This window comes from Taudactylus pleione, unplaced genomic scaffold (assembly GCF_031769625.1).
Source record: "Taudactylus pleione unplaced genomic scaffold, aTauple2 ptg000095l, whole genome shotgun sequence".
Classification (NCBI taxonomy): Eukaryota; Metazoa; Chordata; class Amphibia; order Anura; family Myobatrachidae; genus Taudactylus; species Taudactylus pleione.
In genome coordinates this window covers 15,011,360-15,027,900 of record NW_028284497.1, presented here as the reverse complement: position 1 = coordinate 15,027,900, position 16,541 = coordinate 15,011,360, and the positions used below count along the sequence as shown (strand labels likewise).

The window sequence follows — 16,541 nt, the reverse complement described above, 5'->3', positions numbered from 1 at the left end:
ATGTCAGTGGGGAGAGGGAGAAGCAGGAAGCCGCGCTGTAGCGCTACTCTTCCTAACCCAGCGCAGGCACTTCTAACTAAGTGCAGAGATAGCGCTGGGTAGCGGGGCGGGAGCCGGGGGATATGCAGCGCTGATACTCACTACGTGTCCCCGCTGAGGTCTCTCTATGCATCGCTTCAGCACTCTTCCTGTGCTGTGGCAATAAGGAGCTGTCAGTGCTTTTTAATATAAGCACTGTGCACTCCTTCCTGCTTCTAATAAGACAGGGTGCCAGGTACCCGGACCCCACCTTTGAAGAGGTTACGAAGGGTACCTACAGTATGTAAAAGATGTATAAAATAAAAAAAAGCTATAAAAAATAATAAATGTATTGCTGGAGCACAGCAGATTGTGACCAGCTCCAAAGGGCACATTTTCTAAACTGGAGGCTGATGGGGCATAGAGGGGGAGGAGCTTCACACTTCTAAATTATTTAAAGTGCCGGCTCCAGTTATCCACGCCTCTATACCCCAGCGTAAGCACCTCCAGTGTCCCCTAGGGGATGAAAGAGAAATGTTAAAAACGACCAGCGATGCACGTGCCCGCCGGTCGTTTTTAACATCTATCATCGCCCAAACACGACAGTCAACCTGACGACCGCCGTCACGTTGCCATGTTCGGGGATGGTTGATCTGCATACACTGAACGTCTGAACGCACTTCACCCCTAGGGGGACGACGGCACGATTATAATGTCATAATCATGCCGTCGTCCCCGCATCTAGTAGTGGATGGGCAGCTTTAAGCATAATCAACAGTAAGTGCAAAGAATATGCAAAAAAAAAAAAATATATATATATATATATATATATAATTTTTTTCTTTAAACTGCTTGAAGGATTTTTCACAACCAGCAGATAATGGGGCCGACTCAGCAGTGCATGCAAGTGCAATGCTGAACGCAGATTCCCGATCAACGGGAATCTGCGCGTGCGCAGGACCCATTCTGCGAGTGTGCACCTCCTGCTGCAGCCTAAGTGAAGTTTTGCTATGCCATCCGAAGCTGAATCACCCCCAATGACTGATAAAGCAACAAAGAGATTACTATCACTTTGCTTTGTATACTTGACTGCTGAGGCCTGAGCTCTCATGCTTAGGTTGCCATGGGATAGAAGTATGTAAAGGTAATGCTAGGTGGAGCCCCTGTACTGTGACGACTTGGAAATGCCCAGACGTGCATCAGTTAAAATCTGACATCTCGTGAGTCAGTCTGAACACCAGCTAGGCTGCTCATAGCAAGGAGACGTGAATTATCAGAGTTCAAAAGGGGCATGATAGTGGGTGCCCTATGGATGGGACATTCCATTTCCTCAGTTGTGTGGACATTCAACATTTCTCGATCTACAGTGACACGTGTGTACCGGAAATACCTCATGGAAGGCTCAGTGGTCCTTAGTTTTGGTTGCAATGAAGTTAAAAGGTGAAGAATAAAATTATATTAAGCTAAAAATGTGTTTGGTAATTTACACATAGTAGAGGCAGCCATTTTGTGCAATGAGGAAGAAAAAAAACGATCAGACAAGAACACTTCTATTCAAAAATACTAATAATTCTTTATTCTTTAGAAGCATGAAAAGGCAAAGCAGAAAGGTGTCTGGCACGTTTTAGACTATACAGACATATCACAAACTGAATCAATATTCAAGAGGGTGAGGTCTATTTATTAATCGACTCATGAATATTGATTCAGTGACTAGTCAACAAAATTGTTGCCGCACCCTTTTTAGGTGGCAGGTCTCCTTTTGCACTTAATACACCTTTCCTCAATTATCTGAAACATACACAACAATGAACCAGTTTTCTAAAATAATTTAGAATTATTGCAAGCTGATCTCACCTAAATGTTATGTTTGAATACCCAGGTATTTTTTTGGCCTCATCTATTTGGGCTTCACTAATGTCTGTTCCCAGCACGGTTTTAAAATAAGGAGCCAGAACTCTTGTGCTCTGTCCTGTTCCACAGCCAACATCCACAGCAAGTCCATAAGGTTTTGGTAACTAGGAAGAGAAAAGACCTTTACCTTAATATATAGCTCACACTACACCTAACAATATTTCCAACTTTAACACATTTGCTTTTATATTTGTTTTAAGAAATAAAAAAACAAACAAACATAAACTGAAACCATTAAATTGCCCTAATATAGTAATATGTGCAGCAAAATATTATAGTCACCAAACCTCTTATACAGGATATATTAATAAAAAAGTGTATACCTTAGAAGTCAATGTACAATTACAATTTTGCCTGTAGGCCCAGATTTGAACATTGGGTTGATGCTTGTAGAATACTAAGTTACGGTACACAAAAGGTCTACAAAGAGATATTTAAATCTTGGGGGCATTTAGCGGGAACTGTTGAACCTGACAAATGTGTGCCCAGGATTTTGAAATATGTGTAGGTATGTGTTGGAATAGGTTACAATGCATACAATAAATTCAAAATTAAGGTAATTCATGTCAGAGTAGTAAAATTGTGTAATTTATTTAAGAAAAAAAGAACTAACACTATTCTGTGGGATGGACACTTTTTCCTAAGAACATGATTGAAAGAGAAAATTGTCAGGAAATCATGTAATCTACTTATTTCACCAACATGTATTGCAAAGCAATAATATAAACGCCAGCGACAGATGAGAAACAGTGTTTCCATTGGTAGGTTTTGTCAATCAGTGGTGGCTTTTGCTACAGCACTATTTAGATCAGGGGTACCCACCTCAGTCCTCGAGAGCTACCAACAGCTCACGTTTTCCAGGTCACCCAGCAGGTGCACAGGTGTATTCATTACTCACTGACACATTTGAAAAGATCCAAAGGTGGAGCTAATTATTTCACTTGTGATTCTGTGAGGAGACCTGGAAAACACGCACTGTTGGTAGCTCTCGAGGAACAGGGTTGGCTACCCCTAATTTAGATCAAACCTAATTACTCCAAAATAGACTTGCAGACTAACTGAACAAACTATTCTACAAGAAACTGCCTACATTTTAAGTACTGTGTGTGGAAGTCCATTAATGTAGACAAAATGTCCCTGGGGGTCTAGTGGTGGATATTTTCTCATGATAACATTTATTGTTATAAGTTGTTATACTAGATATTATTGATGTCTAATAAATAGATTATATACATCAGCTTTCTAAGTTGTTTAAATATATATGCAGTGCTGCTGTCATCTTTTGTATCTAATAAGCAGCTATTTAAGAACACATGGCCTGATTCAGTAAAGATCGCTAATGCAACTGGCACGCAGGTAGAGCGATTGTTAGCCATTGCGCATGCGACGCACTGTGCATGCACTGCCATCGTACTGAGATTACGGAGGCACAGAGGAATCCATCGCAGAGTGAGTGACAGGCTGTGAGTGTTTGTGGGTGGTGACTGGGAGTGGTTAGAACAACACATGTGTGCCTGTCCATTTCAACACCGTTGCATGGGAGTGCATAAAATTAGCCACTGTGATTGCATACGCAGCCTGAGTACAACGAGACATGCCATTTCTGTGGCAGGCCAGACCTGCTGTAAATGTGCGTGACTGGCCGATATGCCTCGACGGTACCAATGTTTATGCAGGTAGGCAGCAAGGGGCGGATGTCCTTTGACAGGCATTAGCATATTTTTGCTGATACATTCCGTTCAAAACCGCAGCTGAGATCGCATTAGCAATCGTTACTGAATTAACCCCACAGTGTACTGAACTATTGTACTACTGTTACTACTCATCTGTCTCTGGAACTGAATCAGACTCAGTCGCAAGCTCCGAGCACTCGCAACCGGGTCGATGGTGGCCCAGAGCGCACGCGCACGACGGAGCCGGCTCCGTCGTGCACATGCGCGAGACCCGGCTAGCGACGGGCACTCCGTCGCTCAGAGTCTCGCACCAAAGGGGGCGAGCTGTCGATGTTGAGTGACAGCTCACTCCGTTTGGTGGGCGGGCCGGGGGGTAGCTGCCCAAACGGAGGCGTTCCCATGAGGACGCCTGCCGTTTGGGGCTCTGTTAGAGCCGAAAGCTCTCTGGGGCTTTCGATGAACGAGACCCTACCACAAGGGTCTTGTCGCAAGCCCGATGGTCGCGATGGTCTTGACCATCGCGACCATCAACATGGCCGCTCACTATAGCTGTGGGTGGTGACCGACAGCTATGCGAGCAGCCAAGAGGCTGCTCCAAAAAAAAAAAAGCCCACGGGAGGTTTCTGTCCTCCCTGAGCTCGCCTTAGGACACCTGCGTTACGGTTTCACAGGTGTACCGCCCCAGTCAAACTCCCCACAAGCGAGCGGCTCTGAATCAGGCCCATAGTTCCTGCACAGAGAGGGCACACAGTTATTAGCATTGTATCCTCACTGCACTAGGGCCATGGGTTCTATTCTGACCAGGGCCTATATATGTGGAGTTTGTATGTACTCAGTCTGTTTGCAAACTCATGTCCTAAATGTTACAATTGGATTGTATTTATGTCACAATAAACCAACTAATTAATATCTGACCCTCAGAGTTTACAATAAAGTGGACTGTAATTCCGACTGAGACTTTTCCTTACCTTTTCCCCCAGATAGCTCAAGATCATGTCTTTGATGTCTTGTGGTAGTGGAAACCTGTATTTCTGATAGCAGGATGCATGTTCTTTCGTCTCAAATAGTTGTGTAGCCATTTTAGATTCAGTTAAACTACAACCTACAATAATAATATTAAAAAAAGTCAGCAGTTGATCCAACGGTTTTACAGCTTGTGCTGAAAGTGCACATTTTGTACATGTCCTCACAGTATTTTGAATGGATGGATTGCGCTATATTAAACCCAACCAGCCCAAGTGCTGAAAAGCCGCACATGCTGCCGGGGGCTTAGCTAATTAGAATCCCAAAGCTCTAGCAATGGCCCTGCACTACAGTCCTAGTGGAATAAGTACTGCACACAGAACAAACACTTTTATCTATGGAATGTAGCACAATGGAATATAAAGACATGTTTCCCCTTGTCCTAGCTTGTCTAGAGCTTGCCATACACTGTGACCTGTTTAGAGATTCAAAACAGTAAACGACACCACAGGCAGTGAAAGATGAAGCAGTATCTGGGTGTGGGCACACTGTGCCGCTATGTTAGGCATCGTCTCTCCTGTGGCACTGAGACTTACAGGTTACACAGTATGGGCCTGAAGACTGAGAGTAACACAAACCGTGGCCAGGCACAGTACAAAACAGGATGGGCAGCACAGGGGGGAAAATAGGAGTTATGGTACAGTTAATCCAAGCTCTCAGCTCCCAGGATGCACTAGGTCCTCCCCCATATACCCCGTCCCAATGTCACAAAGCCCACCAAGTGAAGGCAAAAAAAGAGGTAAGAAGGAAGGACATATGTTCTCTAGACATTCTCTCACAATGAGGGAAACACTTAAGAGATACAACAAAACTACCCATTAACACTAGGTGCGTTAGGGTGGGTGTCCTGTGGACCCCATGGACCTCGAAGAAAAGGAGTTAACAAAGGTATGTCATACCATAACTCCTATTTTCTTCTTCAGGGTCCATGGGGTCCACAGCCATCACATTGGGGATAAACCCAAGCAGTACCCCTAAGGGTGGGAACGCTCCTGTGTCTCGGAAGAAAGGAGGATCCTGTGCCCAAAAGAGGCATCCTGAGAGGCAAAGGTGTCAAATGCATAATATTTTATAAAGGTGTGGACAGACGACCACGTGGCTGCCTTATACAATTGTTCCGCAGACGTGCCCCAGCGGGCTGCCCATGAAGGACCCACAGACCGCGTAGAGTGTGCCATGATCGAGTCTGGCACCCTACGACCCACCTGAGTATAAGCCTGTGATATGGTCATACGAAGCCATCTTGCTAAAGTCTGCTTATTGGCCGGCCATCCCCGCTTATGGCAGCCATAAAGAACAAAAAGAGAATCAGACTTCCTCAATTTGCTGGTGCGCTCCACGTAAATACGTAAAGCCCGCACAACATCCAGGGAAGCCTCACCTAAGGACAGCCCTGACACATGAAAAGCTGGGACCACAATTTCTTCGTTTATATGAAATCGTGATACCACCTTAGGGAGATATCCTGCTCGGGTCCGCAGCACCGCTCTATCCTGAAGGAAAACTAGAAAAGGAGAGCGAACTGACAAGGCTGCCAGGTCAGACACCCTACGAGCAGAAGCGATGGCCAAAAGAAAAATTGTTTTTGCTGTTAACCATTTGAGATCTACCGACTCCAATGGCTCAAAGGGGGAAGCCTGTAAAGCTTTAAGAACTAAAGACAAGTCCCATGGTGCTACTGGAGGAACAAATGGAGGCTGCAGCTTCAAAACTCCCATCAGGCAATGAAGCAACCCTACGCTGGAACCAAACTCCAAGCGCAGAAGCCTGAACTCTTAGGGAGGCCAGACGAAGACCTTGCTCTAACCGTGACTGGAAAAAGCGAGTACTCGGGAGATCCTAAACACACTAGGATATTTTCTCAGTTTACACCACTGAAAAAAAGAACGCCAAACCCTATAGTAAACCTGGGCCGAAGAAGGCTTTCGTGCCCTCATCATGGCCTTTATTACTGGCTCTGACAACCCTTTGGCTCTTAAACGGAGGCTTCAAGAGCCACGCCGTCAAAGCTAACCAAGGAAGATCCGGATACCAGCAGGGACTCTGTAGCAGCAGATCTCGCCTGAGAGGAAGTGGCCAAGGCGTGTCCACTGAGAAGTTTTGTAGATCGGTAAACCAATGGCGTCTGGGCCAAGCAGGAGCTATCAATATCACAATGGTGTCTTCTTGCTTGAGTTTTCTGACCACCCTGGGAAGAAGAGCTAGAGGCGGAAAAAGATACGCCAGCCCGAACTTCCACCTTACTGACAACGCATCCGTGAAGTCTGCCCGTGGGTCCCTGGTCCTGGATCCGTACCTGGGGACCTTGTGGTTGCGATTTGAGGCCATAAGGTCTATCTCTGGAAGACCCCATCTGTCCACCAAGACCTGGAATACCTGCGGGTGGAGAGCCCACTTCCCCGCGTCTATGTCCTGCCGACTTAGACAGTCTGCCTCCACATTTTGTAACCCTGGTACAAAAACTGCCTTTATCGCAGGAAGATGATGTTCTGCCCATACTAGGATCCTTGACACATCTGCCATGGCTCCCCGACTTTGGGTGCCCCCCTGCCGATTTAGGTAAGCTATGTGGTAACATTGTCGGACTGTACTTGCACCGGCTTGCCGTGCACAACATCCTGGGCTTGTACCAATGCCATGAAAACTGCCATCAGTTCCAGTACATTTATGGGCAGACAACTTTCTGCCCTTGTCCATCTTCCCTGGAAGACATGCGGGCCTGACACTGCTCCCCAACCCCGAAGACTGGCATCGGTGGAGAGGAGAGTCCAATCCGATATCCAAAACGGCCGACCCTAGTTGAGGTGGTCCGTCCGTAACCCACCAAGACAGGGACACTTGACCTCTGGGGAGAGGTAGATCTTCTGAGATTTTATCGACCGATAATCCCTGTTCCAGCGTGAGAGAACACACCGTTGCAATGGCCGGGAGTGGAACTGTGCATATTGCACCATGCTGAAGGTGGATACCATTGACCCCAGCACTCGCATGGCCGCATGCACTGATACTCGTCTGTTGTGTAAAAGATTGCGTAAAAAGCTGCTGAAAAGCCAAAGATGACGAAGGGCCTGCTTGCCCCTGCGCGTACATATCCATCCAAGATGGCAACATAGGAGGTATAAATACAGCTGGCTGCAATGGCTGCTGAACTCTCAACCCCGGAGCAGCTGGAACTGCCAATCTTTCGGCCACCTGGGCCACGATCTGGGAAATAGCAGCCCAAGGGGGTTCCTGACCCGATGGCGGCAAATTTGATTGCTGTTGAGAGTCTCTAAAACAACGAACACATAAGCCATTTTGCACAAAGTCCTGAGAGGACAAGCCTACCTTACAGGCTACACATGATATCAAAAGAGGGGCCTCAGCCACCTGCCTTTCAGAATCTTTTGACATATTTTAAAGTCTAAATCTATATATACATAGACCCCACACACCGGCTGCAGGGAGAGAAACAGATACATTCACACAGTTTCAAAAGGTCACAAAACAATGCATGTATGCTTAGCAGAGTCTACGCAATTTGTTTAGGCTCCCATGCACTATAATTAGCAAAGCCTAGTAGCATATATGGAGCTTCAGTATAAATTATTCCAAAGGAGAAGTATACAGGGAGACTGGGTGGAGCAACCCAAAAGCGGGACCTCAGGAGGGCCGTAGTTCGGGTTGGGGGAGAGGCCGCCGGGGAAGCGTGCCTCCCCTATGCTGTATGGACAACTCGGCAACCGACATGGCCGCCGCCACCCCCCCCCCCCCCCGGCTGTCGGATATCATATCCCTGTGGTCTGTGATTGGCTGCCCCCACAGCAATCCTCCGGCCAGTCTCTAAGCCGGAGGACGGACCGCTTATGAACACGGCGTCGGCGGCCGCCCACGGTCCCACTTACCTGCACCCCGTACCGGTCGCGGTCCAGAGCAGAGCCCCTGCCGAAATCACGGCGTCGGCGGGGTTTGATGAAGCAGGGACCCGTACGTCGTCTGCTTGACGCATGGTTACCTATACGGGAACACGTGCCCCTGCCTTCCTGTGGAACTTGAACATCGGGACTGCCCTGCAGTCCCACTGCTAGTACGGTGCCTTCTCGCACCAAACAGTACACTGCTGCCCTGTGACCAGGGGAGGGGTATATGGGGGAGGACCTAGTGCATCCTGGGAGCTGAGAGCTTGGATTAACTGTTTGGTGCCTGGATGAATCCATAAACCCCAATATGATGGCTGTGGACCCCGAAGAAGAAATGTAGCTTCTACACAGGCGTTCGAGATGTCAGTGCTTGGAATCCCGGCGCCGGAATCCCAATAGCAGCCGGAATCCTGGCACTGGAATCCCGACAGTAAGTATTCAGGTTACGAGGAGGGTCAGATTTAAAGTTAGGCACTAGGGGAGGGTTAGGGTTAGGTTGCATGGGGAAATGGTTAGAGTTAGGCTGCAGTGAAGGTGGGTGAGGGGTTAGGACCCTTACCTAATTGGGTCGGGATTCTGACTGTTGGGGATGCTGATGTCGGTATTGTGACTGCCTGCATCCCGACCACCAGGATCCCGTAGCCAACCCACACAGGGGCTACTTCAGAAGGGATGTAGTTGACATCCCGGCATGCGTGATGCCGGTGCTCAGAATACCAGCCCTGGAATCTCGATAGCAGCCAGACTCCCGACTCCAGGATCCCTGTATTAGCTAAGTATTAGGGTTAGGTTTAGGGGTTAAGCACTAGGAGGAGGGTTAGGGTTAGGCTGCGGGAGGGGAGGGTTAGGGTTAGGGGTTAGTGTTAGTAAACTTACGTGGTTGTGTTGTAACTCTGACTGTTGGGATGCCGCTGTCTGTAGTCTGACAGTCGGTATCCTGTACCCAACCCCTTCAGAAAACATGCTGAAATATAGGGTCAGTAAAGGTGCAAGCCAGATACTAGCAGATAGTATATACAAATGGCTTGGTGCATACAAAACAAGAGGAATACCTATTTATCAGACACCATAGTGTGCAGTGAGCTGTCCTTCATTAAAAAGGATCTATGTTTTTTTTATATCAAACTCTTGTCAATGATAAATAGTGGTCTGGGAATGTTTTGTTAACTGGGAAGCAAATGATCACCAAAAGGTTTGAGGAGGGCAGCATGAAAGATGAATGTGTAGAGGTAGCTTCAAGCAGAACAAAACATTTAACATATGCCAATGCTTAATGGACCAAATAACTAGTATGAGAGAGAGCACTAGGACCTTGTTATTTGCTGCTTCTATTTGCTTACATTACATGGGGGAGCAGACAGAGCTCTGAGAATATCTTGGTTGATTTAATCTTGTCCTGCACTTTGTAATAAGTAGAAAAAATACTAAAAGGTTTTATGTCTTTATAAATATTCCTTTTAGTCACTCATTTTCGAAAAATAATTTGGATACAAAAACAGTTCATTCAACTATGGTTCACTCAGCTATAGTAAATATACAGAAAAGCGTCAGCACTTACTGGAGACACAAAGGGACATCAGTCCAAACCTTGCAATAGCACTAATTCACTATATTACTCTCCCCAGTATTTAAGGCCTGATTCAGAGATGTACACAAACCCAATGGTTTGCATACATCTCCGATGGTTACTGATCGGCACATGCACAGGGTCTGTACTGAGCAGATTAGTGCCTGTGAGATCGCTCATACTGACCCCAAGCCGCAGCCCGGTTTTGGGGTGGGGCAGCGACGTGGTCTGTTTTATAAATGGGGGCTGTGTCGCCCCCATTTTGTAGGTAGGTGTACCGAGGTCAGGGACGGTGTTTATGCAGATTTCCATATTAGCTGTACGGTATTGCACAGTCGCTGCACACAAAGAAACAGCGGCTGTGCAATACCGTACAACTGTCAATCAACCCATAGTGTGCACTATTATTGTTTTCAATTTTCTCTTGGGGCACCTAAGATCTACAAACGTTCTACTTATTGAAGCCATAATAGGCAGAGTAGCAATAAGGGCCTATATCACACTCAGCTTTGTTGTGTAACATCCACTCCTGGACATTGGTGTAATATTGTCCAAATCTGTGAGAGTGCTTTTGCACTATTAATAATTAATTTCTATATATCCCACAATGAATACTATTGTGTGTTTTACTTTTTTGGCTCTACATTGAAATTCACCAATTAAAAGTACAAATGAGTATCCACATGCGACAAAATACCTTCCAAAATGACACTTCCTATAGGAGTTAAGCAGAATGCTCCTTCTCTGGGCCTGATTCAGACCCGCTCGCGAGCGCTAAGCGCTCGCAAGCGGGTCGATGTTGCCCAAGTGCGCATGCGCACGACGGAGGCAGCTCCTTCGTGCGCATGCGCGAGACCCGAATAATGACGGCCAAGCCGTTGTTATTGGTCTCGCACCAAAGGGGACGTGCTATCGATGGAGATTGACAGCACGCCCCCTTTGGTGGGCGTGCTGGGGGCGTGGCTGCTCAGACGGAGGCGTTTTCATGAGAACGCCTACCGTCTGGGGCCGGCCCCACTGACATCACTAGTGATGTCAGTGGGAGTGCTTTTGGCTCTGATAGAGCCAAAAGCACTCCAGGGCTTGCGGCAGACGAGACCCTACCACAAGGGTCTCGTCGCAAGCCCGATGGTCACGATGGTCTTGACCATCGCAACCATCATTTTGGCCGCTCGCTATAGCTGTGGGTGGTCACCCACAGCTATGCGAGCAGCCCGGAGGCCGCTCCAAAAAGTAAGAGGGTCGGCCCTGATTCAGAGCGAGCGCTCTGTCAGAGCGTCCGGCTCTGAATCAGGGCCTCTGTTCATAGGTACAGGTTACGAGCTGCCTTTCCATTACAAGCTAGAAGCCTACTGGTTCCTTCACCTTCAGCAAAGAAACCTAATGGACTGAACTCACAATGGGATCAATTCAATTTACTGAAACTACTCTTTGTATTACATTTCTAATTTTTAATTTTCTAAAGTTTCTATATAAATATCACAACTATGTAAATTGAATCAGATTAATAGAATACTTGTTGTTGAGTCTAGAACAACTCCACTGACATTGGCGGGTTGGTTTATGAACCTAGATCTGCGAGATCTAGTTCATTATTTTTTTTGGTGCAATCTATTTCTATTGAGAGTAATAAAAAAAGGGGTACATAGGCATAATTAGGTACACGTATCAAATATAACCCATAGTAAATAGTGGCATAAGAACAATGGCATGAATACACCGACAGTGACACTAGGCCAAAAACATACACTAAAAATAACAAACAAACAATTTAGTAAATCCATTGTACAGTGCTGAGTGGAAAGAAAGGAAAAAAAATAAAAAGACAAAGTAAAACAATAGAGAAGAGAAATAGAGAGGAAAGAATGAGGGGGGGGATGGGGTGTCAAATGTATCTGCTAAGGCACAAAAGCAGAAGGTGCGATATAGGCGGCATATGCATATGAGGTCCTCCCATGGCCATGTAGTGATCCACCGCCTGGAACCACCGTAAGATAGGGGACACAACAGGGGATCTCCAAAACACGGTATAGTTGCCCAGAGCCATAACTAAAACTTTTTGGTGCCCTGTTCCAGAGAGAGCATTGGTGCCCCCCCCCCATCGTTTTTTTAAATAGGGACATAAGATCGTGCACCTGCAAAAGGGCCATGGCTTCATGGGGACGGCCAGGGAAGAGATAGGGGAGGCCAGGAGATGCTGGGGATAAAAGAGGAAGCTACAAGTGAGAATGATAATGAACAGGAAAATTGACAGGCCCAAACAGTGCCCCCTGCCCTGCTGTGCCCTGTGCCATGGCACTGGTCGCACCACCCTAGTTACGGCCCTATAGTCGCCTTCACAGCATTCAAGAGATGCCGATGTAGTGACTTTTTAAATTGGCAGAGCAGCATGTTCATAAGATTCAGAAGCCAAAACTCAGGGGTATTCAAGAGTGGAAGTCCTGTAATCGCTTCAGACAGTGTCTGAACTGTCCGCAAAAAGGCATTCAGAACCGGACACTGCCACCAAATGCGGAATGTGTTACCCGGTGCTTGGCCTCACCACCAGCAGAGGGCCAAAACACTTGGGAATAACAGGTTAATTTGTATAGGGCATCGATACCACCGGGATAGTATTTTGTACTGTGTTTCCACTACCTGGAGTAGTTCATGATTTTCTATTTACAGCTGGTCACCGTTCCCAGAAACGGTGGTGTTTCGCAACTCGTTTTTCTGGAGGGATGAGGCCAAGGTCTGCGTTATTGGACGCAGAAACCTGGCCTCTCAAGTAACCAGGAATCGGCCAGGCTGCGGAAAGCTTCAGCTCCCGCATTCTGACCAAAGGACCTATGGGTTGCGAAGTTGATGCCAGGCTGCGACATTGGTCGCAGCACTGGGATCACAAATGCAGCAAAGAGGTGTCTGACACCTCCTGCTGCATTTGCATCTTAGAGGGACAGGATTACAAAGTTGCTTATGTGCGGCTCTGCAACTCCATCCATCTCTGAATCAGGCCCTGTGTCATGACAGTTTTATCTTATTGCTCTGGGGAGTACACACAAGTAATTTCCTCTGAAATTTCCTCTGAAAAATCAATGCAAGTTTGGACTTGAATTGCAAATGTAATTCACGGTGCGAGTTCGCAGTGAGAATAACTTGCATAATCAAACTCACACCTAACTGAATGGATCCCTTCTTGTATTCTGCAGGTAGCATCACATTTAACCTGTGTTTTCTAACCAGACATGATGCATATAACTAATATATCACTGGTCTTATTTGGTTGAGCAATGTACTGTAGCATCTAGTGCGGGTCACAAAAATAAAGCAAATACATGTACCTATAGTACCAGATATGCTATTAATGAAAACAACTTACAAATTAGAAATGTATAGCAGATAGCACACAGCAGTCCGGTCTGTGTGGATGTTTTATGTAGTTATGGTGAAAGCTCTTACTTTCATGACAGAAGGATTACATCACCTTGGGGGGATACATGACGCATGGCATTATAAATGTGATGCATCCCGCCACTCATTGCAAGCATTACAGCGTTTACGAACACCATAAGCTTGAAGAAAATCACAGACAGCTCTCTTGGTAAAAGCTTACCTTTAAGTTTAGGTCCTGGTAATCCTTCTGCGCATGCGTCGAGTGACGCCAGTATTTACCCAATAAGTGATGTACAATGCGATGCTTAGTACATACTGCTCTATAGCATGTCATCATTACCTACATGTCACGTGAAAACATAACAGACAAGGCTAAGTGAATGTTCCAGCCATGGGCCAAATGTAATAGGGTGAGAGTTTAGCAGTAAAACTCTAATACATTGATGAAGTTGTATTTTCAAAACAGGAAACACCTGGATGAGAGTTTAAATCTTGAAAGTTTTTTGAGTCTGAAAAACACGTAAGTTTACATGTTCTGTGACTTTATTACATTGGCTGAGGGTACTTGTGTACTTTACGGACTCATTGCAGAGACAACCCAAGTGTCCTACACTCATTATTATTATCCATCATGGTAATGTCTAAATCCCCTTCACAGAGAGGACCCTGATGTCATCAGCCAGGGTCCAGCGTCATTCCCTACCATCCAAGTGGGCATAGAGGAGGCATATAACCTTGTGGCGAGCGTAGCGAGCAAGGGGATAATTTTCTTCTTTAGGTGGGGACAACTTTCGGTACTTGTGTACGTAAAGTACACAAGTACCATTTAAAACATTAATTGGGATCTCTCTGCAATGAGTCCGTAAAGTACACAAGTACTTTTCTCTCACCCTATTACATTTGCCTACCCTCCTACAGGACCCCTTCCATCAGGGGCAAAATGCTCTGCTCCTGGACTTCCCACCTATGTATTATTGCAGCCACCTGTGTTGAACTAAGTAAGTGCTTCAACACAGGTGGCTGCAATCATAAATTAAGAAGGAAATCCAGGAGCAGAGCATATTGTACCTAATGGAATGGGTCATGTTGGAGGGTCTGCATTTGGCCCCATGAGTGACAGTGTGGCAACAAATGCCACCTATCAGGGATTGCACACTGCAAGTCCCAGCCATGATAAACCCCCACCCCGAAGCATAAATAAATGAGTAAAAACATAAACAAAGGCTATCAGGCAGCCCCAATCATGATAAATGTCTATGTCACACCTTTGTACATGACAGTGATGACACAAGACTGACAAGCTCACCTGTACAGCTACTAGCGGTGAATGAGGCTGCTGTATGCCAGAGAGGACGGCTATAGGAAGGTGATGTTGGACTTTGATCCCGTCATTATACTCTAACCCACTCCACATAGCAACAGGAGAGGCTCTCCGGGTATAGTCAGTGTATGCACAGTTGCACACATCTCACACATGGGGGAGATACTAGACTACACACACACTCAGAGTATTGTACTTACTGTTTAGCTCTGAACATAAGCCTCATACAGATCATACACACATAACACATCCTGAATACATGCAGCCCGGGGATCTGGAACTAGCGGCGCCGTCCAATTCAGTCTGTGTGAATGTGGCGTTGGGTACATAGGGGAGAATGAGCAGACTCAGAGTCTGTCACGCAATTTAATTTTATTATGTTAAGATCCATAGTTATAAATGTATTTGCGCTTCGTCAAAACCTGTGTCTAGGAGTCGGCGCATCCCTGATGTCTGGGTGTGGATGGTATGGTCTGTGACGTCACGCGGTGGGAGGGCCAATGTCCTGAAATGACCCTGTGTCATGATTAGGTTCCTCCCTTCCTATAACACCAGGGGGGGCCCTCCAGTGTCACGTGGGCGTGGCCTGTGGTCTATCACTTCACACGGAAACTTATCCTGAGGAAATATTAATTAAGTGTCCCTGTCGCCTATGTGTAATATTACCAGAAGCTAGTTGCTCATGTACACTACTAAGTTTTGGACGGGTCCAGGTGCTCCCACTCCCATGGAATGCTGTTACTTACCCTATCGCCTGACACTGTAATAGGGAATCTGGCCATCGACCATCGATGTTTATGGCTGATGTAGAATGCTTTTGATATCGATGGGGAGAACCAGAAAAAACAATCAAAATTGAAAAAATTGATTGTTTTTTTCACATAATGTGACCCATCCTGATGAAAAGGTCCACGGACCTTGAAACGTCGATGATACTATGTGTCACTGAATTTATTTAATACACGTTTTTTTGCATTACGACTTTCTGGGAGTGCCGCCTCGTTCTTGGAGTGGGACGTGAGATGACTATATGTGTTTAGGAAGGCACCCCTCCGTTGGTCCAATCATCCAGAGTGCCAGGCTTCCATGGGAAGTATATATATATATATATATATATATATATATATATTTATATGAAAATGGCCCTTGGCAGAAAAAAGGTTCCCTACCCCTGGTCTAATCAGTACATTTACTGAAGTGGATCTATCTATCTACTACAGTGGTTGAGCCTAGATCCAATTCAAATAATGGACCCGGACAGGATGTTGAGTGAAGGCTGCAGTGTGGTCCATGCCCTGAAAGCTCTGTTATTTTGTCTCAAATGTATCAGGCCACCAATATTAGAAACTTGTACCCTCACGGGCTTGCTTCGCTCGCCAAAGGTTACTATTCACAATAGATGTCCACATGGATAGTAAATGATGATGTCAAGGTCCTTTAACTGAAGGGGATCTAGCTGCAACCCTGCCCCCCCCTCCAGTTTGTTTGGATAAGGGGGGGGGGGGGGGGCGCCAATGCTCTCTCTGACACAGGGCACCAAAATGTCTAATTACGGCTCTGTATATATGTATATATAATAAAATTTATACTAGGTAAATTATCACTACTGCTCCCAGTATATGCTATTATATTGATTGCCTCAGCACAGTTTTGGAAAATTTATACTAGGTAAATTATCACTACTACTAAATTAAGAGCAATTTCTAAAAAGGAAGTTAGGAATGTATTGTGAATCTGTGATGGTCCACTCCCTT

The 16,541-nt window shown here is 46.0% G+C and overlaps 1 protein-coding gene across 4 annotated transcripts in view; it reads right to left on the bottom strand.

Annotated features, from left to right (window-relative positions):
• The window catches only part of LOC148526625 (putative methyltransferase DDB_G0268948), a 37,276-nt gene extending 21,984 nt beyond the window's left edge, over nucleotides 1-15,292 (bottom strand). Inside the window, exons 1-3 of one of the 4 annotated variants that reach the window (XM_088470243.1) lie at nucleotides 15,210-15,292; nucleotides 4,574-4,707; nucleotides 1,876-2,036 (exon numbers count right to left, since the gene is read on the bottom strand). In XM_088470243.1, coding sequence (XP_088326369.1) covers nucleotides 1,876-2,036; nucleotides 4,574-4,707; nucleotides 15,210-15,231 — 317 coding nt within the window. In that variant the 5' untranslated portion in view covers nucleotides 15,232-15,292. Of the gene's footprint in view, nucleotides 1-1,875; nucleotides 2,037-4,573; nucleotides 4,708-13,686; nucleotides 13,848-14,772; nucleotides 14,935-14,987; nucleotides 15,171-15,209 lie in introns of those variants that run through there. The other 3 variants (XM_088470244.1, XM_088470246.1, XM_088470247.1) reach the window with 3 other exon arrangements.
• Nucleotides 15,293-16,541: the final 1,249 nt, after the last annotated feature.